The sequence below is a fragment of the Terrapene carolina genome, unplaced genomic scaffold (assembly GCF_002925995.2).
Source record: "Terrapene carolina triunguis isolate 2854851 unplaced genomic scaffold, T_m_triunguis-2.0 Scaffold62, whole genome shotgun sequence".
NCBI classification, from domain to species: Eukaryota; Metazoa; Chordata; order Testudines; family Emydidae; genus Terrapene; species Terrapene triunguis.
This window is the reverse complement of record NW_020664413.1, coordinates 11,034,190-11,059,209: the sequence shown is the minus strand read 5'-3', so window position 1 is coordinate 11,059,209 and position 25,020 is coordinate 11,034,190. Positions and strand designations below refer to the sequence as shown.

The 25,020-nt window shown below is 42.4% G+C and overlaps 1 protein-coding gene across 1 annotated transcript; it reads left to right on the top strand.

Moving 5' to 3' along the window:
• The first annotated feature begins 2,847 nt into the window (after positions 1-2,847).
• Positions 2,848-24,433, top strand: MUC13 (mucin 13, cell surface associated). Its single transcript, XM_029910507.1, has 12 exons — positions 2,848-2,857; positions 3,838-3,873; positions 5,163-5,285; positions 7,084-7,190; positions 9,713-9,771; positions 10,959-11,128; positions 13,653-13,778; positions 15,035-15,149; positions 15,985-16,022; positions 19,699-19,786; positions 21,602-21,839; positions 23,286-24,433. Exons 1-12 carry the CDS (start codon positions 2,848-2,850, stop codon positions 23,334-23,336), a joined length of 1,161 nt encoding a protein of 386 aa, XP_029766367.1. The 3' UTR covers positions 23,337-24,433.
• Positions 24,434-25,020: the final 587 nt, after the last annotated feature.

Sequence of the window (25,020 nt, the reverse complement as noted above, 5' to 3'; positions counted from 1 at the left end):
AGCCCCCGTTGAAGTAAGTCAGCAGGCAATCATCAAGGATATGCGACACAGTCTGAAGCTGACCACATCTACATAGTGGGTCATTAGAAAAACCCCATTTAAAGAGATTGGCCACACAATTGCCCTGTCCTGTTTGGAACCAGTTCAAGGATGACCACAGGTGCCATGGCAAGTGAAAACCTGGTGGACGGATGGTCCAGTTGGTGATGAGAACGTGATTGACGGTGGTTGTTGCTGACCACTCATCACACCAAGTGAATTCCATCGTCATATGGCATAAGAGACCATAAAGGGCATCTAGAAGACAGGCGAACTGGAGGGTGGTTGAAGCGGTCTGAGTACAGAGGCAAGTTGCTGTTCTCATGGATCTTAGCCAGGAACATGATTAGGGTGACCAGATGTCCTGATTTTATTGGGACAGTCCCGATTTTGGGGGCTTTTTCTTATATAGGCATCTATTACCTCCCACCCCCGTCCTGATTTTTCACACTTGCTATCTGGTCACCCTAAGCATGATGGAAGCCCCCTCACAGCGAATGTGCTTTGTTACTAAGTATTGGCAGCCACAGCAACGGAGTTGCACATAAAATGCCGGTAACAATGTGCATAGCTTTGTTAAGCTCTACATCAACCAGCCCCGTGTGAGACGAGCAACACCAGACAGGAGCGCATTACTCTGCTGTTGAATCGCAGAGGGCAAGGACTGAGGTTCTAAGTATCTGGGCGCTTGCACCCCAGGTTGAGCTGGCCAGTTTTCTGAGCAAGTTGTTCTAACGACTAACTTTGGCTGCTGTCTTCAAGTGGTTGCAGTACGTCAGTGATCTATCCAATATGACGCCGAGGTAAACCGGGTTTGAGTAGTGCTGCAGGCGTTCGCCGTTTAAAAAAGTATTTAACTCATGGCTTGGACTTGCATTATGCAGATGAAATATGATAGAAACCGTCTTGGGAAAGCTTGGCTGCAGGAGCCATGTACTAAAAAAGTCTGCCGTGAGCTTCATATCATTCGGGACTTGGTCAGTTTCTGAGAAGGACTGAGCTTGATAGCTGCAGCAGATGTTCTCGGCATAGATAAGCTTGCGCGAGAGTGTTGCTGGCAAGTCATTGATAAACACATTGAACAGTATTGGTGAAAGAAGTGAACCTTGAGGACTGTTAATCTGACATTTCCAGGATCTGCAACAGTTGCCCATATGTCCTCTGAACTGCCTATTTTGGAGGAAGAGCTCTAAAACTTCAACCACCCAAAGCAGCGCAACTCGAAAGAGTTTACACAGAAGGCCTCTGCGCCAAACCATGTCATAAGCAGTGGTCAAATCCAGGAAGACTGTTCCTGTCTTTAGATTTTGTTGAAAACCATTTTTGATCAAGTTGGTCAAGGCCAAGACTTGATCACAGGTACTACGTCCTTTCCTGAACCCGGCCTGCTCAACCTGCAAGACAGCGATCAAACACTGGATCAGCGTTCTTGTCGCACTCCCCATCAGTACCCGGCCCAGGCTGGGAAAGCTAACGATCCAACCATCAGACCAAATTCAGTAACAAGTCTTGATCACGTGCCGTCTGACTCTGATCCCAATGTATCCTCTTCTGGTCACTTTCAGAAACAATCAAGTTAGTTCCATGTAACAATAGTAAGGGGGGGGGGAAGTAAGACACCAATATTATTTTTAAATGTACAATGTCTCTTTAAAATTCCAAATGGCTGGTTGGTGGCTATCAGATGGAATTTGTATCTTTAGAGATTTGTTTTTCCTTTTTTTCCTCTTTCAGCAAATATCACTGACACCTTCAAATTCAACAGTTGGAGAGAATATAATATATACTTTAAAAAGTATATTAATTTGTAGTGTCCATGGTAGAATTTGTAATATTCATGTAGCATTTGGATAATTTTATTTTATATTCCAACCTCACTTTTAACACCCATTCCCACTGGAGTTTTGCCTTCAACTTTTGGGGTTGCCTACAAAGGGAAGCTTAATTTGGATTAAGTCAGGCTATGAATTTAAGGCAGAATATCTGTTTCTAATGAACTCCATGTGTGGCTGCTCTTATTCTGAATTAGCTTAATCCACTTGGGAAGTGGATTAAGCTTCCCAAGTGGATTAAGTTTATTCAGAATAAAGCATTCTTTTTCTGGAAGCTAATCAGGGATAGCTATTTCAGAATAACTCCCTGTGTAGACAAGGCCTTCAATGCCAGCAAGATCAAGCCTTAAATCAGCATATATTTGCCAGACTGTTCTAGTGGGATTTGCATTTTAAGATTGATTTAATCACTTTTCTACATCACTGTACCATACCTTCCCCTCCTGTGCCAGATAGAAAAAAGTGGAAGGAGTAAGGGCCAGATTATCAAAGGTATTTGGGTACCTAAAGATGCAAATAGGCCCCTAGTGGGGTTTTCAGGTGTGTAGAGCCTAAATCCCATTGAAATAAAAGCATTTTTAAAAATCCCATCAGGCATCTATAGGCAGCTAAACTCTTTGTAAATCTGGAGCAGAGAGTTTACTTGGTGCCTAGGCTACATACTGGTGCCCTGTACAGGGGTGAATTCATCCTTGGTGCTGACAGTCTAGGTTTTGTTCCCACCAATTAACCCTGGTGGTTTCATATTCAGCCTTTATGGAATTAAACTTATTTTCCATGGTAACATTTGAAACAGTGATGTGACCAGTGGACAAGGACAGCACATATCCCAGTTGCTAAGGAGTTAAAATTGCCATGTCATCTATTTGCCTTTGCAAAGTTCAGACCCGATGGCGTTTATACATTTACCATTTCCTTGTATTCTAAGATTTTGTTTCCTTTTTTCATAGGAACTAACTCTTCCACAGCTCCCCCAATGACAACAAGTAAGCATGGAGAAATGGAAGGGATTGATCACTTAGGGGAGTAAAAGCACCTGACCCAAACAAGATGCTGTGGGGAAATAATTAGAATTAATAAATAATGATAATATAATTCTGAGCAGCCAGTTCAGTAGCTGGTGATATTAAAGGGACACTGCTAACTGGGAAGTTAGTAATTTACAAAAAGGAATTCAAAGTCGTTTCAAGTCCTACACCAGACCCTAAGCTCCTCAGCCAAATTCTGGGGTTTTACAATTACATTTTCCTCTCCCTCATTGCCATGTGAGACCCACACAAACAAGAGAGGAAGCAGTGAAACTGACTATGCACAAAGTGTTCCTCTCTCCCTTTGCTGTGGAGAAGACCAACACAGACAATACAGGAAACTAATTAAGGCCCTGCAAAGACTTACGCACTTGCTTAACTTTAATCATGTAACTAGTCCCATTGCATTTATTTGGGACTATTCATATACTTAAAGTGAAGCAAGTGCATAACCTTTGCAGGATCTGGGCCTGGTTGGCTATACTGGGCAACAGGTGATACTTACCTGACATAAAGAAAACAAATATCTTCCAAACCAGTAAAACTTTAAATTGCTCCCATGCTCTACCATGTATACTTGATTATTCCTCCCCGCCCCCCAAAAAATATAATAGACTAAACCCCCATTGGTGTGATTTGGTGTCACTCTCACAATGGAGTTACACTGACTTACTCCAAGGATCAATTTAACCCAATATGTAAATGTGTACAGTAGGGTAAATGTCACATGTTAGCACGTTGAAGGTTTACAGCAAATGGACAAGTACCTCACAACTCCCAGCAAGTTGAAATATAATAGACTGTGGGCCCAAAACTTGGTGCACAAATGCATGGGAATTCAATGACACATAATGGCAGGATCAGGTCCTGTGTCTATATAAATTTACCAGAATGTTGCAGTGGTGTTTGCATTTTAAGAATTGTTCAATCTTTTTCAGAACTACCCGTTACGACAGCACCCCCAGCTACAACAGGTAAGGAGGGTACCAAGAGGAATGGGATACATGTGAGGTTAGCAGTAAAGCTGCAAAGATACTTGCTCTCCCCTTATTCTAGCAAACTCCCATAAGTTTCAATGGGAGTTTTGCTTGTGTAAAGACTGGATGGGTTTGGGAGCTTTATCTTTCACGAGTGAATGAAAAAGAACTATTTTCACTCTGAGCAGAATATACGTCTTTCTAACAAATGCCTTAGGCCATCAGAAGGCATTAAGGGCTCATTCCTTCAAGTTGCTGAGCATTCTGGCCCCAGTCCAGCAAATCACTTCTCCGTGTGCTTGAAGTTTAAGCATGTGTTTATATGCTTTGCTGGATCAGAGCTGAGTGGTCTGCACCTGTAAGGATCTAACCAATAGCAATTAGGATTGAGACAAATAAAGACTTTGAGATTATCTTGTGATCTCCAAATACACCCCTAGCATGTCTGAATTTGGAGATCACTAGATAATATTCTACTACCAATTATATACCATGTTACATGTTCAGAGCTCTAGACGTACATCAGGTAACTGATATATCTGTGATGTGGTCTTATTATACAGTTGGTTCTCTTATCCACCTTGCACTGATAGTGAAAGTGAGACATGAAAGAGGCTTGTTTTCCACTAGAAGTTTTTGCATCATTTGTCTAGGGCCAGTGCAGTTCCACAAGTGCTAGCAACAGTGGAAGCACTAGGTTAAGACAGCGAAATGATAGTAAAATGTCTGTTCTGGTGCTGGATGCACAATGTAAAAAATCCTACGGTACGTACAGCCAATGAGAATAAATAATTTTTCCAAGGGCAAATCATGAGTCCTTTTTGGCCTTGTTTGCTTAGAGGAAAACTTTCAGGTTTAGAGTTGATTGCATATCATGATTCATCTGTGGCCTCACTGTTGCATGCTGGGCCAGATCCTCAGCTGCTGTAAACAGGCATAGCTCCATGGAAGTCAATGGGGTGGAGAGATAGCTCAGTGGGTTGAGCATTGGCCTGCTAAACCCAAGGTTGTGAGTTCACTCCTTGAGTGGGCCACTTAGGGGTTTGGGGCAAAATCAGTAGTGAAGGCAGGGGACTGGACTTGATGACCTCTTGGGGTCTCTATGAGATAGGTAATATCTATCTATATATATTCTACACCAGCTGAGGATTTGGCTTGCTGTCATACGGAATGTTTAAGTGTTTGAATCTTCTTGAGGCATGAATAGTTTAATAGGAGGAAAACTAAAAGTTTCCATCCTCCTGGTCTAGTGCGTTGTTCAGCTGTGTCAATATCTTTCCTCTTAGAAGCACCTCTGCCCTGTGCAAATAAACCATGTGGTAGCAGTGCTACGTGTATTAACCTACATCCAGGTTATATGTGCAAGTGCCTGTCCGAATACTACTACACAACATTAGGATGTCAGGAAGGTGAGTTGGGGGTGATCCATTTTCTGAATCCACTGCACAGACAGTGGTGCATTTTCTATACTCATTCTAATTTTCTCAGTGAAAATGTACATGGTCTGGGCAAGTCTCCTCCACTCTGACCCACGCTGAGTAGTACTTTACTCTGCAAATAGTTCCCATTGGGTTGACCTATTTTATCTCCTGAAACATTATTGAAACAAAAGGATTAAACACATTAGAAAAAATTGCACTCCCACAGCGCTAAGGGTGTGGATTAAATTGTGTGAAAAGCAGACAGAAATCCTGGGGTAAGTAGAAGCTAATATTTATGGCCAAGGTTGTAAAAACACAGGTGCCCAAAATAGGCTTCTAAAAAAATGGCCTGATTTTCCAAACTGGTGAGTACCCACCGAGTCCTGTGGAAGTGGGACTGCATAGGAGCTGCTGGGTGCTCAGCATTTGGGGAAATTAGGCCTCTTAGGTGCCTAAGGGCCGGCTTTTCAAAGTTATTTAGGTGTCTAGAGGTGCAGATTGGCACCAAGCAGGTTAGGCACCTAACACCCATGAGTTCAATCATTAGACACCTTTGGGCACCTCTATACCTTTGAAAATCTGCCCCCAAATCCATATGTCATAGAATCATAGGACTGGAGGGGACCTCAAGAGGTCATCTAATCCAGTGCCCTGCACTCATGGCAGGACTAAGTATTATCTAGACCATCCCTGACAGGTGTTTGTCTAACCTGCTCTTGAAAATTTCCAATGATGGAGATTCCACAACCTCCCTAGGCAATTTATTCCAGTGCTTAACTACTCTGACAGTTGGAAAGTTTTTCCTAATGTCCAAACTAAACCTACCCTGCTGCAAATTAAGCCCATTGCTTCGTGTCCTATCCTCGGAGGATAAGGTTAATTTTTCTCCCTCCTCCTTGTAACAACCTTTTATGTACTTGAAAAATGTCCCCTCTGAGTCTTTTCTTCCCTCTCTGTCCTCTCTTCTCCAGATTAAACAAACCCAGTTTTTTTCAATCTTCCCTCATAGGTCATGTTTTCTAGACTGTTAATCATTTTTGTTGCTCTTCTCTGGACTTTCTCAAATTTGTCCACATCTTTCCTGAAATGTAGTGCCCAGAACTGGACACAATACTCCAGCTGAGGAGTAATCAGCGTGGAGTAGAGCGGAAGAATTACTTCTCGTGTCTTGCTTACAACACTCCTGCTAATACATCCCAGAAGGATGTTCGCTTTTTTGGCAACAGTGTTACACTGTTCACTCATATTTAGCTTTTGATCCACTATCCAGATCATTTTGCATTTTAATCCTATCCTCCAAAGCATTTTCAACCGCTCCCAGCTTGGTATCCTCTGCAAACTTTATAAGTGTACTCTCTGTGCCATTATCTAATTCACTGATGAAAATATTGAATAGAACCGGACCCAGAATTGATCCCTAGGGGATCCCATGTCGACACCTAGGCACCCATTTATGAAAATCTTGGCTTATGCCATTAAATGCTGTAATACTTAGACATATCCTGCTTTTGTCTGCATTGAGTCATACTCATAGTTTAACATTATTTTAGTAGAAGAACTACATCAGTTTTTCTTCCCTCCGTGCCCACTGATAGCAGGGTTTAGCCCTTTGTTGATAAGGGTTGGTTAAGTGAATACTTATCCCTTCCTGTCTCCTCCAATAGAAGAAAATTAGCAAATATGGATCCTATGTAGAGCTGCTTCCCATCTCTAAAACATGGATAACCCAACATTGTAACCCTGTTTATTACAAATGCAGTGTAATGAATTAATGATTTATTTTTAGGGAAAGTATTCCCTGGACAGTTTGCACTGAAAATAACGTATACCGACAGCATGGCAAATGAAAACTCTCCGGAGTATGGGGATTTATACAGAAATGTCACCGATTTTGTGAGTCATTTAAAAATTTTTTCCATATATATTTAATCTTGAGATCTGCTTCCTGGAATGAGATATGTGCAGGAAGATATGGGGCCTCAAAGTGGAGTCTCGATCAGCGTAACTTACACCTTCCCGTATCTCCATCACGGGATATGCTACATAAGTCTAGACTCCTTTACACGACAGCCAAATTCTACCCTCAGATATGTACACACATCATTCCTACTGAAGTCAGTGGAAGTTGCATGTACGTGTCGGAGATCAGAATTTGCCCTAATTTGCTTACTCGCTTCCCTTATGAAAAAGTCCCATAGAATGTAAAACAAACAGACTCTATGACAGGGTGCTGTCCCTTTAAGAGCAAGGCAGGTTGGAAACCCTCTCCAAGGTATTAAATAAGAGTTGGTGCAGGGAATGCAGTCTGGGGGCAGGCGGTGGTGCAGAAAGGGCCTAGAGGCGGATAAGAAACTGAGTTTGGCAGTATAGGTTGTGCCTGAAGTATTGTTCCCTTTCTTTCATAGATAAGAAACCAAGATTTCGCCTTGTATAGTAGAGCTGGCCAACAAATGGGATTTCTGTCCCACAGGGAATTCCAAGTGTGCAAGATTTTGTTTTGTTCCAAATCGGATCAAAACGTCGAACTTCAGAATTTCCCATGAAAGGGAAAATTCCCATTTGGGAACATATCAATGCTGCTGGCACCTGTCCCCTTGCACTGCTCCTTCCTCCTGGCTGACTTAAGGTGGCAGAGAGGAGGAGGGAGAAACCCCCAGACTGGCGACAGGAGGAAGTCTGAGGTGGAGAGGGAACCCCCCCTGGCTGATAGAAGGGAAAAATCCACCACCACCTCCATTTTTTTCCATTGCAACTTTTATAGAAATCGACATATTCCTGCAAAACATTTAAAATTTTTGACAAAATAGCATTTTCTGCTGGAAAACTGTTCAACTGGAAATTTTCTGACCAGCTCTATTGTATACCTCGAATCTGTACAATTTTAAAGCTCTGGGAACCTGTATCCTAGGGCTGCTGTATCTGCACCCTTTTTTTAATTCAAATGTTTCTACAAGGAGGGTGGACGAATACATATTTATTTTCTTATTACAAATTCTGTACTTTTTGTGAAGCCTCATGCCTTGATTGGAATAACCTCCTACATCATAGTAAACATGATCCTACTCAGTGATAACTATTTGAACATCATCAGCAGGTTCGAGACAGTAATTCTCATTCATAAGAGTCAAAGTCGGTTACAGTTTTATACAGGAAAAAGTATTCCTACCATATGACCATAAGTAAAGGCCAACATTTTCAGACATTGGTGCTTAAAGTTTAGATGTCTAAATATGGATTTAGGCACCTACATAAGAGTCCTAATTTCTGTTCCATAAGTAGATGAATAGTATGAATGAGGGGAATGTTAAACACCATGTGCAGTTGTATAAACGTTGAATGAAGTCTTGGAACATCTTTCCTGGGGAAGTGGGATATACTGGGTGATTATACTAGTGTTCTTTAATGGACTATGATGATAGATTTGCTCATCATAAGAGCTGCTTCTTGGTGCCCCACGTGGCACTGATTGGTGAAGGGAAGGGAGATCTTCCCCTCCTGCTAAGAAACCTGTGTGAGGAGGTCTAGGAACAGAAGCCACTATGAGTTTCCCATTGTGGGATTTTTCCTGGGTACTTCAGCCAGGGGGATGGAATCTGTGTATGAGTGTGCCCGCACACACACATCCTTCTGCCATAAGAAGGGGGCTCAGCCACTAAACCTCCTGGAGCCACATGAATATCTGTCATCTGCTGGAGGAACAGGAACATCTCCTGGGCTCACTATCCTGCACATGCTCTCTAGCTGTGAACCTCCATTGGACCTTTGCTACCAAGGATTCCTCCATTATCCAGTGCTTCTGGGAAACCTCCCCCTACCTTACGTGGTGGGGGGAAAGCTTCAGTGCACATGGTTGGGGGCTAGATGGGGCGGAGGTGGAGGCACAGAAAAGTTACCACGGCTTCAGACTCCACTAACCATTCACCGCTTGCCAAGGGGGCAGGGAGGGAAATGATGTTCATCCTGAACCCACCCCCTGGCTCCGTCCCTGATCTGCTTCCTCACCATGGATATCAGAGGCCCAAGGATGCCCCTCCATAGTGTTGTGGGGAACAGGGTTTTGGTTCCGCCGGGGTGGCTGAGTCCCCCTCCCCCTCTGTCCAAGCTGGATGAGGAAGATCTGTGCACAGAGGCATCTCTTTAAGAGTGAAGCCTGGGAGGATGGTGCCCCCTACAGTGTCTGTATGTAGTGGTCATTTATTATTATACTCATAATTGTATGGCCCACTCCGGCATTCCTTGTTTAGGCCGACCTCTCTTAGGAGTCAATAGGAATTTGCCTGGACATGGCCTGGGGAGCTCTGGGCCTTTAATTTCCCTAACTGGCTCTGAGAGAGATGAACCCCGCACATTTTCCTTGGCTATTTTGTTCTGTGGTCTTACAAAGGTATAAACCAAATTCATTTTATCTTTCATAGTTCAACACAACTTTCAGAAATGAGACAGACTATGAACAGACGATAATAGAGGATGTAAAGTAAGTTCAGCAGCTCCTCTGTGTGTGTGTGTGTGTGTGTGATCTCTCTTTGTGTACATAGCATAGACACAGAACGCATAGCTCACATTGCTTTCTTAGTTTGCCCCAGCTTATATACTGTCAATCCTCATTTAATCAAATGAGATGAGCAATATGAAATGAACTCAGCTAAACGAGGTTTCAGATCAGTGGGGACTTCTTGCTTTTGGGAATGTGGCGCACTTTGGAACATACACATTTTAACATCAGAAGTTTCAGATTCATCCTGTGTGTAGGGTGAGCTGAGACAATATCCTACATACCCCTTGATGCACAGCAGAACTCCCTCTAGTAACAATGGGAGTTTCGCAAAAATATGAGAGTAGAATATGGTATTGATGTGGTACGTAAATTTTTAGGGCCAGATTCCAAGAACCTTACTTATGCTGAGTAGCACTTTACTCCATGGGTATTCCCACTGATAATAGCCAATGGAGTAAGACAAACATGGCATAAGACCCTGTTCATCATGAATATAGGTATCAGACTCTGGCCCTTAGTAAAGTTACTATTGTATTCAGCAGCATTAAGAGGGAAAAATGTTTTGGGGCACATTTAGGACCACTCTGATTTCAGCCTTTTACTTATTTGTTCATGTACATATGCACTTAACACAATGTGCAAAAATTACTTGGTCAATTGTACACCCATGTTATTTGAAAATCTGGCTCTTGAAAGTGTAATGATTAGGGTTAAGAGTGAAAACCTCATTACAACAGGGACTGGATGCCTCAAGATGTTACTAAGTAGGATAGAGCATCTTCAACCTCTTTGTTACCAGTTGACATAAGATCCAGGTTGGTGCAAATAACCAGTAGTCAGTGAATTTGTGATCTCAGTCTAATTTCTAGTGAGCAAATGACCATTTCATAAAATCCTGTTGCAACTCATTTGGCATTCATTGGCTCACTTGTTGGCAGAGCAGAGACTAAAGAATGGGATGTGGAGACTGAATTATCTTCACCCCCTCAAGATGTTATCACTGGGTGAGAACCAAGAGGCACTGCATAGTGGTATAATGTGTCTGTGGGCAAATCTGCTCTCGCTGTCTATGATATGCCTGTTTGATTGATTACAAAAATCTGTTGTTAAAGTAAATGTGGTGTTTATGGTACTTTCTACAATTACACTAGATATTTATTTTTCAGACAAAGTTCAGCAAAATCTAAAATACAGAGTAAAGCGGAGACCAGAGGAACTAGTGTGACAGTAAGGAACATGTTTAAAGTGACCACAGAATTAACTCCTGAAAATGTTACTAACCTCATAAAAGACGCAATGAAAGACAATTCCAATTTCAATATTGATAGCTATCAAGGTAAGTACTACACTAAGAACACTGGCTGAGATTTTCCAAGACGATGAGGACAAAGCTCTTAGAAACATACCCTCCATTAATTTTAATGAGTTATGTCTAAATCCCCTAATCTACTTTGAAAACTCAACCATTCACTGTAACTTCTTGTCTTTTTGAGACACAGACAATGTTATATTTGTATTTGGGAATAGAAGAGAAATATTCATTTCCAAAATGAATGTTTTTCTAAATGTTACAGGTTATGTAGCTAATGGGAGTATTATTTTTTATTGTTTGTATTATCACAGCACCTAGTCATGGACCTGGAACCCATTGTACCAGGTGCAGGACAAACACGTAATAAAAATATAGTCCCTCCCTTTAGACAGGACAAAAATAAAATAAATATGACTCCTGTGTTTCTGGCAAATGAGGAAGAAACTTCTTTATTGTCTGATTATTCATAACTGTCCAGTAGGGCGTTTCTTACCCCATCCTCTGAAGCATCAGGTATTGGCCACATTTAGGCAAGCAATCCTATTTAAGAAAATATTTAAGTAAATGCTTAACTTAAGCATGTGCTTAAGTGTTTTCTTGCATAGGGGTGGATTAAGCACATGCTTGAGCACTTTCCTGAACTGGGGCCACAGTGACCAGGTACCGGACTAGATATCTCACCAGTGTAATCCAGTATGGAAATTCTTATGTTACTAAAACAACCAACACTTGCAGGAAAATTGCATTAATGCTTAGAGCTGAACATCTTTTGTTACGTTTTGCACTTTCTCTACTATTTCCTGCAAAAGTATCAGTATCAAAATAAGCAGAAGCTGGGACCAGTTCAAAAATGTTGACATTTTTCAAGGAAAAACAGGGACAAGATTTTTTTTGCTAAAATTTTCATGAAAAATGTTCACATTTTTAACCAGCTCTGGCAAAAATAAAACTTGCACACCAATGCCCTGATCCTGCACTGAGCTCCATGCAAATGGAGACCTGTATCCATGCAGGATAGGAGTAGGGCCTTAGGGCTCATTTGTATGGATGCCAAATCCTTCTGTCCTTAGCCAGTAAAGCGCTAACGCATATGTTTAACTTTAAGCACATGAATAATTCCACTGAGTTCAGTGTGACTATTTTTGTGCTTTATTGCCTTGCTAAAACAAAGCCAGCATATTTACCCAGTAATACTATTCACATGCTTAAAGTTAAGCATGTGCTTAAGTGCTTTGCTAGATCAAGGTCAGTTCACTGAGCACCTTGCAGGATTAAGCCCATAGTTAGGAATTGAGATGAATCTTTTGTTGAAAATTTGGGGGAGGGCTCAGAGGCTGACCTAGGATGTGACTCAATTTTGCCTGAATTACAATAGATTTGAACTCCTTGTGAGTCATGGTGGATTAAGATTGCTTTGTAAAACTGAATCTTTAAAATCTACAGCTCAGTCACTTCTATTTATAGTCAATTATTAAATAATTTAAGATGCCTAATTATCTTCTCAAGAAGATTCCTTCTGTGCACAGGGTGCCTGAGCACTAGCAGTGCGGCAAGTTTGATTTATGAAGTTTGAGTCGGACAGAATATTTTATGCTAGTCCTTTTTTATGAGGCTGTAATATTCTAAATGGAAAAATTAAACTAAGATGTACGTAGTGAATTATTAGTGCCATTTAATCATTTTTCATCACTTACAGCTGTGCAAATCAAGCAAAGCCATAGCTTTTGAAATCAACTTTAAACAAAATCCTGAGAGATTTATTTTCAGAGTATCATTTTGAGGTTTATTTTCCTGAATCAATTTTAAATAATATAGAAATATAAAAAATTTCTATGCTAGTTCAGACAATCAAGTGAACCTAATGCAGCATGCTGTCTCTGCATGGTCAGTACCAAATGTCTCAGAAAAAGGTAGAAGAAACTCCATAGTGGAAATTACTGAATAACCCATCCAAAGGGGAAGTTTCTTCTAACCCCAATCAATTATAGATCTCCTCCCCTAGTCTGAGCTTCTATCCCAATTTCAAGTTATATATAAATTGAACACTGTATGACATATTAAATATAAGCCCAGATCCTGCAAATACTTACATGTATGCTCACCTTTACATCCATCAATAGTCTCCACTAAAGAGCAACTCCCTGTATGGAGGGCAGGGGGTGGAATGCTTTTTTTAAAAAGGGGTTAAGGGAAGAAATTTTCACAGAGCTCTTTGTTAAAGTACTGGCAGAACATCACTCTTTCTGGATGGCATTGGGGAAGGTTAGGCTGCTGGGAGGCAGATCAGGCCTGTTGTAGGCAGGGAGAGATGAGAGATCAGCACCTGTGATGGGAATGGTTCAATTGCTGGGAAGGTCACCAATACTATAAGGGTTAATTCAAGGTGACGGGGGTATTTGTACCCTACATATACCTTAAAACCGAATTCAGAAATACTAACTATAATACAAAGGTTATTAAGCAGGCACACTGCTTCGTATTAAAGGCTACTGCTAACTATAGATTTTACTTTATGATCAGTCTTTGAAATATTTAATTTTGTTTTTAGCACTTTTACCATGTGACATTTATCCGTGTGATGAGGCAACTACTACTTGCAAGGAAAATGATAGAATAACGTGTGAATGTAAATCAGGATTTTCTAAGAAGAACCCAGAAGACAAAAGCTGTTCAGGTGAGAACTTTGTGACCATTATAAGCTCTTATCATGGGTTGTGCTTTCCCTTCCCCACCTTCATTCCTCCTTGGTTGCACTCTGTCAGCACCATTTGAAAAAAAAGGGATTTTCTCAGGTGCTGAGCATCTGCAGCTCTGAAAATTGGGCATTGCAGCCCTGATGAAACAGTGGCCTTAAGCATGTGCTTAACTTTAATCACAAGTAATTCCATTCCAATTTAGCAAAGCTCTTAAGCACATGAGTAATTTAAAACATATGCGTATTATGATTGAAATCACAGTATTGGCAGCACAGAGCCAGCTGAGTATTGGGTAGACAATCTACTCTCCTTGCAAACAGTTCAGGAGTCAATCCACCATGACTGCTGGGCTTGAAAGAATCTGGAGCCTGACCGTGCATACCAGTGGTTTACAAATAGCAGGTCTTTGTCATTTGACAGGACCTATTGAATAAAATATTGTCTCTTACCAGCATGCCTGTGGGACTCAGTATTATTATTTTCCCTGATAGTTCGCAGATTTTCTTGGGGCCTATGGTCCTCCTCAAACTGAGATTTGCCCATTGCCTTACCACGACCCAGAGCTAGCCAGCAGTCCAGCTACCCCTAATCCTCTTTCTAGGATTCTGCTGCCCGCTGGGCTTTAGGGGTGGTATTGTGACTGTGCCGCACATGACAGCATTGCCAACCCTAAGCATTCAAAAATCACGAGGGGATTTCAGAAGATAAAGAATTTGGGGTTCTTATTTGCCTTTTGGTTTTGGAGCCTTTACCAGACATTCACTTCATGTTTTCAAGTTTTTCTCCATAATCACGAGTACTAGAAACATGCTTTATTAGCTGAGATTTCTCATATAATTAACTGATTCCAAGAGCTGAGGCTTTGGGGAAAACACCAACTCTTGCAAGAATTCATGATAAAATCGCAAGAGTTGGCAAGGCTGCAGACTGGTGGGAACCAAGCAATGATACTTTTTCTTCTGTTATTGTGCCTGTATTTAAGTTTCTTTTCTGTGTGTGTATTTCTATTAAAAGATCATTTTGTAGCCCTTAAGGATATAACACAGCACAGAGGCGAATCAGAATTCTGTGAGTTTATAAAGAGACAGGAAAAACCATGTGTGTTTTGCCACCTTCTTCTGTGTTAACTAAAAATGTAAATATTGCATATTGAAGTATTAAGCCTCTATATCAGAATATCCATTTTCAGACTTTCTTTAAAACAACTCTCTTTTTTTTTCCATTGAAAATGTAGGTTGTGATAACACATGTTCTAAAGAAAAGCACATGCATTGTGTTACGGATACAAACAGTGCCCCAGTTTGCCAATGTCTTCCTAATTTCCAAAACAAAGGTGGAAACTGCGTGGAGTGAGTACTCAGCTACTTCCTTTGTTCTATCAAGATAAGGTAACACGTTATTTAAAACAGGATGGCGTTGACAATATTGCTTTTAGAATCACAACCCTAAACTGCACAAATTAAATGACATTAAGTAAGCAACAAAGACTGAGCTATACTACTTCAAATTCATGGCAGAACTTCCATTGAGGCACATGTGCTGACCAGTATAAGTCCTATGGTATTTTGCTTGGGTTTCCCTCTATACGTGCTTCCTCCAGGACAGGGTTGAAACTCATTACTGGAGTAGTGTGGGGAAGCTATACTACTACCCAGGCAGTACCTCTGGATAAACAGAGAACTTCCTCATTCTCTGTCAATCCAGCTGTTCCTATGCCTGTTACATTCACCAGCAAAATTAATGCTGACACTAGCATAAGTTTTATTTCAAAATGGTAGCATTGGGTGAAAAGTGAGGAGCTGTCGGCACTCAGGTGCCCAAGAAAGACTATGACACACAAAGGCCAAGTTTTTCAGAAGTGGCTAGTGACTCTTGATAGATGGGTGCTCAGCATGTTCTGAAAATCAGCCCCTTTTAAGGTGTATCAAGTTGAGTACTTCAAAAATGGAGACATGTCTGAAAATCTTGTACAAAGAAATTTTAGTTTGAAAAGGAAATTGGTGTTCCTCAACTGTTTCTTCTCACCCAAATCACCACAGAGAAACTACGTAGATTTAGAGATAAGATGACAAATATGAAACCCATCAATAAGAGAAAATGGTGGTGGGTGGGAGTGTTCCATTGTTTCATGACCATCTACTGAATAGTATGAACTCAGTTTCCATTTCTTTTACTATCGTTTAGGTGTGATGTGGGCTACTCTGGAGTAAACTGTAGCAACAGTGAGTACAAGAGTTTCTGATGTTTACTTATTGGAAAGATTTCCAGCAATGTTTTACTTGCAGAGCAGACCCTGCAATAGTAGAGTGAGCATTAGTAACATATGGAGATGCAAACACACCATGTTAACAACAACAAAAAGTTAGGGAAGGATGAGTTAAAAAGCGTGAGCCCTGTAGCCATGTGGAGAGAAGCATCATAGACTTTAAGGCCAGAAGGAACCATTAGATCAGTGGTTCCCAAACTTGTTCCGCCGCTTGTGCAGGGAAAGCCCCTGGCGGGCCGGGCCGGTTTGTTTACCTGCCGCGTCCGCAAGTTCGGCCGATCACGGCTCCCAGTGGCCGCGGTTTGCTGCTCCAGGCCAATGGGAGCTGCTGGAAGCGGCGGCCAGTACGTCCCTCAGCCCGTGCCACTTCCAGCAGCTCCCATTGGCCTGGAGCAGCGAAGGATGATTACAGAACACAGGCTATCAAATTGCATCCAATTACACCTACGTTGAGCCCAATAACTTGTGTTTGGCTAAAGCACGTCTTTCAGAAAACCATCCAGTCTTGATCTGAAGGCATCAAGAGATGGAGAATCCACCACTTCCCTTGGTAGTTAATTTGTTAATTTGTTCCAGTGGTTAATCATCCTTCATGCCTTATTTCTAGTTTGAATTTGTCTAGCTTTAACTTCATCCACTGGTTCTCGTCATACCTTTCTCTGCTACATTATAGTGCCATTTAGTACCCCATATTTTCTCCTCAGGAAGGTATTTATACACTATGATTAAGTCACCTCTTGATCGTCTTTTTGATAGTTGAACAGATTGAGCACCTTCATTCTTGTGGGTCTTATCTGCAAACTCTCCAATTTTTCAACATCTTACAGGATAGGAAAATACTGTTTTGAGAGAAATGTCCCCCTCATCCCTCTCAGGGGTTGTGCCTACAGTATCATCCTGTGTAGAGAGAAGTTTGCTGAAGAATTGACACTTATGGCTGTTTAATCACTGTGACTGGCTGGGGTCTAATTCAGTGCACGGTGCATTTGTGTGTGAATGTTTCAACTCCTCTTACCCCCACCAATTAAATTCTTAAATTGGTATACGTTTAACCTGTGTATGTATTCAACTCTAAGACCTCAAAACCTTTGCGTGTTTTGCCTGAAAGTTTAGGGAAATGGCTAATAATAGTTTTAACACAGCACAGAAAAGCTGGCCAGGCATGAGCACAGTGTTATAAGAGGAAGAAATTTTTGACCCCGTTGAATGCTCTGCATGAATTTTGTTAAGAAGGCTTTTGGGTTCGTTCTTCTAATGCCTTTTCTAAAACAATTAAGAAAACCAATTGCTTAAAATATGCACAAATGCAACAGCAAGGTTATGAATTTAAAGACAATCTTGGGAAATTCTAACAATAAAATTTAGAAGGCAACATCAACTCACCCACATACCTGATGGTGTCTATCAAAGATATACATTTAACAGACTAACTCATGATCCAAAATGCGACAGCACTACTAGTACTAAAGGTTGTGTGGGCAGTGTGATAGTCTCAATTATAGTCCCCTCCTCCCTGCTATCTTCAGAGTAAACATTTGTACCCTCATTGCCTGGAGTGTAGCTGCACAGAGCTAAGTGATTGGATTTTAGTAGGCAACTGCATTAATAATGTGCAAGAGGAAATGGAATCCAGTTCACTCTCTCTGAGGGCACATCTCCACTACCGCTTAGGCTGATCTAACTTATGTGGCTCAGGGTGTGAAAAAGACACCTTCCTGAGCGATGCAAGTTACAGCGACCTAAGCACTGTTCACACCGGCACTATGTTGGCAGGAGACACTCTCCCACTGACATAGCTTCCGCCGCTCACGGAGGTGGAGAATTATGCCAACAGGAGAGCACTCTCCCATCGGCATAGAGTGTCTTCACCAGATGCACTACAGGGGCGCAGCTGTGCCAATGTAGCACTTCTAGTGTAGATCTGCCCTTAGTTGTGTTGACTCTGCCGGAGTAAAGAGCAATGAAAAGTTATTTTACTCACCAAAGTTAGCAAATAAGTTTCTGATTACTCTGTCTTAAAGCAGAAACTGAAGCTGCAGCATTATGGAGGTGTGCAAACGTATTTTGCTTAATTCCATGTGGATTTAAAAAAAAAACCCTCCACACTATAGATGCAGAAAAACCATAGCTGCAGCACTATGGCATTGGGCAGGTGGTTTTTATTATTCCACGGTGCTTCAATTACACAACTAAAAGCATCAGAAAAATGTCATCCTAAGCAAGTGTAAAAGAGAACTTCCCTACTGACATTTCCTCCCCAAATTGATCAACGCAATGATTCTTGACTGAGGAGTTTATAGTGTCTTCACAAACTTTAATCTACACAACAGCCCTATGAGGTCAGGAAGTGGTCTGAGCCCCATTTTCTAGAAAGACAGTTGAGGCAGAGTGTATTTAAATGATTTGCCCAAGGTCATATAAGAAGTCTGTAGCAGAGCTGGGAATTAAACCCAGGTCGTCTGGCTCATACTTGCACCACAAGCCCATCCTTCCTCCCCTGTGAAGAGATAAAAATTTAAAAGGTCAGAGCTGACCTAGTTGGAACTTTCCTTCCTGCCCCCCCCCCAAAAAAAAACAATTGAACGAAAACATTTTTTTAATGATTTGTAATTACCAGTATTTGGGGAGGGGGAGATGATAGCTGTAGAAAAACAGGGCTTTTTTGTTTTGTTTTCACAAACAAAATTTGGAAAATAGCAGCCAGTCAGAAGAAAAAATTCAGTTTTACCAAAGTGGGTATTTTTTCCCAACCTTCCATAATTTGTAACTGTACAAAGGGATTTTCTCCAACTTTCCAAAAACTCCAGGCTTTCACTGAGAGCAAACAGGTGACATTTCAGCTCAAAAAGAAAATATGTCAGAGAGGCACAAGCAAGTGTAAATAGGAGGTTGCAATAGAGGTTAATTTGCAACCTTAGGCCCTGAGCCTGCACTGGGATCTGCTGGTATGGAACATGTGCTGAGGACCATTTACTTCAAGAGAACTCTTCACCCATGCAAGGGTCTTTACTAGCAGAGTCTAATGCAGGAGCAGGAGTTTGCTGATGGCAAGTATAACCCACAGGTGAGTGTTAAAGAGTCTCCCCCTCCCCCACGCAGATCCATAGAGGACATGAATTGTTATAATCCCTACCTGTACAGGTTTGGCTCTTTAGTTCGCGCTGTAGTCACTTATACTTTTAGCTCTGGAGGTTCCTAGTTCAATCCCCAGTGTGTTGGCCAAGATAAGATGGCCGATGTCATGTAAGTGGGAGCTGATCCAGGGTTCAAACTGCTATGGGCCTCAGATGCTTTGAATGAGCTTCCTTTGAGCTGAGAAAGTATGTAACCCACTGGTGAGTTGGTGTTGTGGGGGCTCCCTCTGCAGATTCACAGCGGATATGAGGTGTTACAGTTCTCCCTGAGCTTTAGCTCAAACTATAGCAGCTTATGCTTTTAGCTCTGGAGCAGACTGGTTCAATCCATGATGGTGGCCATCTCATAAGCACTGCCCCAAGAGTAACAGCATGAAAGACAGATATGTTTTGATGGTACAGAATCTATTTTACTCCAGAATATATTCTTGTTGTAGTAAAGGAGAGGTTCCCTTGTATACCATGTTTGCTATGAATGTTTAATCTCTCTCTTTTCAGATTCCTTGTTGATCCTTATCATTGTGGCTGTCCTGTGTGGGGCTCTTATCCTGGGCTTAATTGCAGGACTCATTTTCACTTCAGTGAGGTACAAATAGTTGCTTGCTAGGCGCTTGAACACAAAGGAGGTTGCTAAGCTCTACGGAATGGGCTAGTTTCAAAAAGAGGGGCCAGATTTTTAAAGCTGCCAATGCAATGGTCTCTCTATTTGGGACACATCAGTACCATCATTTTGCATGAAAGTTAGGTATTTGTCCCTGTGAACGTGTCCCTCTAATAGTTTGTCATGAGAAATGTGTGCTCACTTTGTTGAGAATCTGGCCCTGGGTGTCTGTTTCCAAAATATGCAGATATGGCTGAAATGTACCCCCTCCCCCTGCTTAAAACCTCTAAATTCATATCTCCACCCCAACCCACAGCCTGAAGGGAGGTCAGACTCCACCCCTTGAGCCCAGGGACAGACTATGGAGCTCAATTCAGCACCTCTGTGGCCTTCCTTGGCCACGTGGGTTGCCCCCTATCCAGGTTTTCCCAGAATCATCCCTTTTTTGAAGTAGCTGTCATGGAAAATCTGTAAGTCTTCTTGGGACAGTAAAAGTCCCAGGTTTTGTCAGAAAGTTTCTCAGGGATGGGGGCTGCATCTGCACTGAGCCCCAATGGGCAGCCAGGGCTGGCAGGTGGGAAGCCAATGAGGGTGAGCTCCAGAAGGTGGGACAGGACTGGCTTCACGGGCAACTCATGGTTGAGGGACAGGGAGTGGCAATAACAAAAAGGCTGGCGTGCTGCAGGGCCAGCCTGCCCTTAAGCCAACCCACCAGGTAGACGAGAGGGGACCAACCTGGAGTGTCCAGCAGCAGGGGCTGGGGTCATGGGCTCAGAGCAGCAGAAGGTGGGGGCATAGCCTGAGTGCTTGAGGCTGCAGGAAGAAGAGGGGCTGGGCTGGGCCTGGCTTGGGGGCTGCAGGTCCCTCACCCTAGCATGGGTGGCAGAGGGAGGTGGTACCTCCTGCACTGCGCCCTGGCATGATAGTGGGGTAGTTGGGTCTCTGGCATGTAACTAATAGGCCTGTTGCAGTTTTCTGTACCTCAGAGGTGGCAACCCCATCAGCCACTACTCCAGCCTACAGGCTGGAATGGCAACAGCTGTCTCTGCATCTTTTATGTGGGGTTCCCAGCCACCAGATCTGCCTAAGCTTAGACCCAATGGCCCCTTTCTCAGCCCAGCTCCAGTGCTTCCCTGTGCACTGGCCTATTCTGAATTGCCGTGGAGCCTATGAACCTGCCAAGCAGGAGATATGGAGGCTACTCATGCATAGTCACTCTACCCTTGCCCACTCCTGGAGGAGTACAATGTGGCATTTGCAGGGTGGAGGACCTTGCAAGCCCTCCAAGAGTGGGTGGATTTCACCAACATGGCTGTAAGCGATTGGGTGTGTATGCAAGATATGCATTTGTGCACACAATCAGCAATTCTACATGCATATTTTGCATATACAGCTTCTTGATTGCATGTATGAAAGTAGCTTTTGTAATGGGTATAAATTAACATACCAGTTTCTTATTTGCATACACAGTTACAAGTGCAATTAGTGTTGTGTCAGGGAGAATTCCCGCTTCCTATGACAAAATAGAAAGGAGTTTCTCTGATCTCTGCCCCTCCTGGCACCTTAAACCATATTTGTAATAAGAAGTTTGGGGGCTTGCTTTATAAACAGCACTGTCTGGCCTTTGTAACAAGTGATGTCATAGCACACAGCCCGTGCACCAATAATTACTCTCATTGCATATTTCAAAAAGGGGGACAAGAGTGAAAAATAAGAAAGGAGTGGGGGGGGGGGTTAGCTGGATCAAGATACATCTAAAAAGTTAAGCCTTGGAAAAGATAATTTTCTTTTTCATTAAAGAGCAAATAAAAGGCAAAGAAGTCCAGAGAAGAGGCATTTGCTGGGAGAGGACTATTCAAATAAAAGAGAAACACCCGGACATACTTCTGCCATCAACTCTGCTGCAAATGGCAAAATCTTTCCCACAATCCAGACTAGCAATGCTGCTCAAGTCAACCAAGGGTTTGAGATAAGCAACCGTTATGAGATGGGACCACCAGCAAGGAAACTTCCTGAGAGGGATTATGATGATGATGAGGTAGGTGATTCATACATGACTAACTGAATGGTATATTTTAACCCTAGTAATGTAGGGAAAGTGTGAGATCCTCACCTCTACTCCAGCCCCTGTATAGTGGGTAAAAGGGATGGAGTGGTGGATCTGAAAGCCCTTGATCGAGCCCTGGGAACATACCCCATCACAGGAGCTGGAGAAGACAGCTGTAGGCTGTCTTCTGAGGACCCCCTTAAAAGCCCTGGTGCCTTTGTGCTGTGGGTAGAGCTGCGGTGGTGGGAAAGGGTGTCGGGGGGAGGCCACAGCATGCAGTGCTGCTGCCCAGAGAGGCTGCTGAAACTTAAACAAGCTTTCAGAACTGTCTAATTTATACTGGGGGACACTCCAGCCCCCCACTCCAGCCCCCCAGAGCAGCCCAGGGTTTGGAGGGCATGAAGGGGGCTTAAAGGGCCGTAAGAGGCATAGCAGAGAACCTCACCAGGGGAGCCCAACCAGCACAGACGTGTTATGCTAGAGGGTGTTTTCTGACACGTTGGGATGCACTGTCTGGATTTTATTCAGAAGCATTTTGGCTCTTTATACTGAGCAGTAGAACTGCTCTGCACCGTGGCACTTGGTGGGGCAGTTTTAAACACATTAAGAACATAGCGATCAATAAAAGTCATGTGCTGTATCCTGCGTGCGCCCCATAAATAACCCATCAGTAGTACAGGCAGATGTGTAATTTCAGAGTCTCTATGCTTTGTGTGTCATTTCCCCCCCACCCCCAATAATTTGTATCGAATGTTAATTTTCCCGGGTTTTAGATTTTTTCCATCAGATTCAATTTCATTTGGAGCCTTGCAGTCCTTGAACATTTACACACACACACACACACACACACACACACACACACACACACACCCCTTTTAGGGGGGAAATATTTTTTTAACTGTTTGGCGTCCCAATTTTGCAGTCCTGGCTTAGGGAAAACACCCACGTGAAGTGACTGGGAGTTTTGTCTGGATACAGGGTGCAGAATCGGACCTTGAATATTCAAAGCCTTTTAAAAAAGTATTTTAGATCCACCTCAGTAAGGCCCTGGTGCAGCAAACTGTCCCTATTTAGTAAAGAACTTGCACAAGGGCTTTAATTTTAAGCACATGCTTGTGCTGAATTGAGGCCTTCTCCCTGAATCTGAGAAACATGGTAAGTTTTACATTGTGTAATATACAAAAACTGCTGATAAAAAGTATCTAATTACTTCAGGTAACAATCCCTTGATCTGATTTAGCCACATAGTGATTTTGTCAGACTTTCCTAGCTTATCAAGAATATTAACTTTTCACTTATCTTGAAAAATAATTGCCCCAAAACTCTCTGTTTTCCATCAAAGCTCAAGTTAGGCTGAGGAAGGGCTACTTCGGTAGAACACATGAACACTGAACTGTATTTCCTGTCCCATCAACGTGTTCATATTGCTTTTTCTAGTATGAAATGTCATCCAGGGGTGATGGCTTCAGGCTTCAGCGCAAATACTGAATTTAAGCAGAACAAGAGACCGGCAGCTTGAAGAGATAGGAGAGCCATGACAACAGACCATGGTAGATGGGTTCTGCAGCTTCATCACCTAGCAGAGGATTTCGGTTGGGTGGCAATTAGAATGCTTAAAATGACGACAAATTCCGCCGACGACTTTTTAAATGAAGACGACAATCTGAAGGAGACTGTATAACTAATCTGCTTAAATAAGTGAAAATTAAAATGGGGACGAGATGTATTTAAGGACCCTATGGGCTTGTCCTTCACAGATTGTGTGTACACAAGATTTTTTCAGGAAGCCTCCCACCAGTGCAGCTCTAGCAGTGGCAGCAGTGGTGGGAGAGCTAGCATGTACAGGGCACCAGCATTTTAAGCACCGTGTTGTCTAACCCTGTTCAGAGAAGGTCCAGATGACATGATGATGACAGCCATCTGTGCTGGTCTGCACCAACACTCTTGCCATTGCTACCATGGGCAAAGATGTGTTAACATCATGGAAAACTGCCACACAAAAAAAGTAGTGTGAGTCCAGGCTACAAAGAACAGTCTCCCAGATTTCATACTGCTTTGGGTTCCAAATAGATAGCGCTGTCTTGGGAACATTCAAACAGACGAACTCCAATCTCAACTGGAGCCCCTAAGTGTTACTATAAAACAAAAAATAAAAGATCTGGTTTCAGATTCCAACTCTTGCTTGCCACATCCCCTTCATGTTGGAAGGTCTTCAGTTCCATGAGACCCAGGTCGAGGCCAGAGTCTGGTGGCCAGAGCAAGGGCTTTGGTTTGAACCCGTTTACACTTCCCTCCCCATACAATGGCAGGGCCAATACCTCCCAATGGTGCCTTTTACCAAAGCTATAGCTTCCCATCACATGCAGTTTGTGATCACTTTCAGCTTCTCTGGACCTCAGGCTGGCATAAAGCATATTTCTACTAAGCTTCCTGAAAAGAATTGTTACTTGGCTTTTCCCCCCCTTATTATTTTTAGTTTATCATGCGATTTCACTGTCTTTTGACGTTCAGTAAATCTTTTAAAAAATGATACCTAATTCATATTTTACTGTGTAATTTATCAGATAATTAATGACTCTAGTGATTAGCGCTAGCATTTCAAACTCTGTATATATATTTAAATAGGTTAGGCGCCTATAAAGTAGAATTTAATTTAATTACAATGTTATGGTTTGTGATTTGTGTTCTTGGGACATACGAACTAACTTGTGTTCTATTAAACACAGCACCTGCTCAATAAACTTTCATATAATGTTGTTCAGGGAGATGTGGGGTTCCCTTGCACACATCAGAACTGTCCTCTGCACCCTACACTGGCTCCCATAGAATGTCAAATCAAGTTCAAGGTTTCAGTCCTTCTCTTCCAGGCACTCAATGGTGTGAGGTCAGGGTACCTAAAAGATTGACTAAAGCCACAGAATGAAGACCATGATGGAACTCTGCCATGATGGAGCTCTTTACAGTAAGGGTAAAACTCATCTGTGCAGGAGACAGTTTTCTCAGGAGCTGGTGCGAGACGCTGAATGAGCTCCCACAAGAACTAAGGACCACCACAAACCCCACCCCTTCCACTTTAAGTGAAAGGCACATTTCTTTTATCTGCTCTCTCTAATATAAATACATAGCAGTGTGTGTTATTTAAAAAAAATCAAAACAAAACACTCCACCGCAC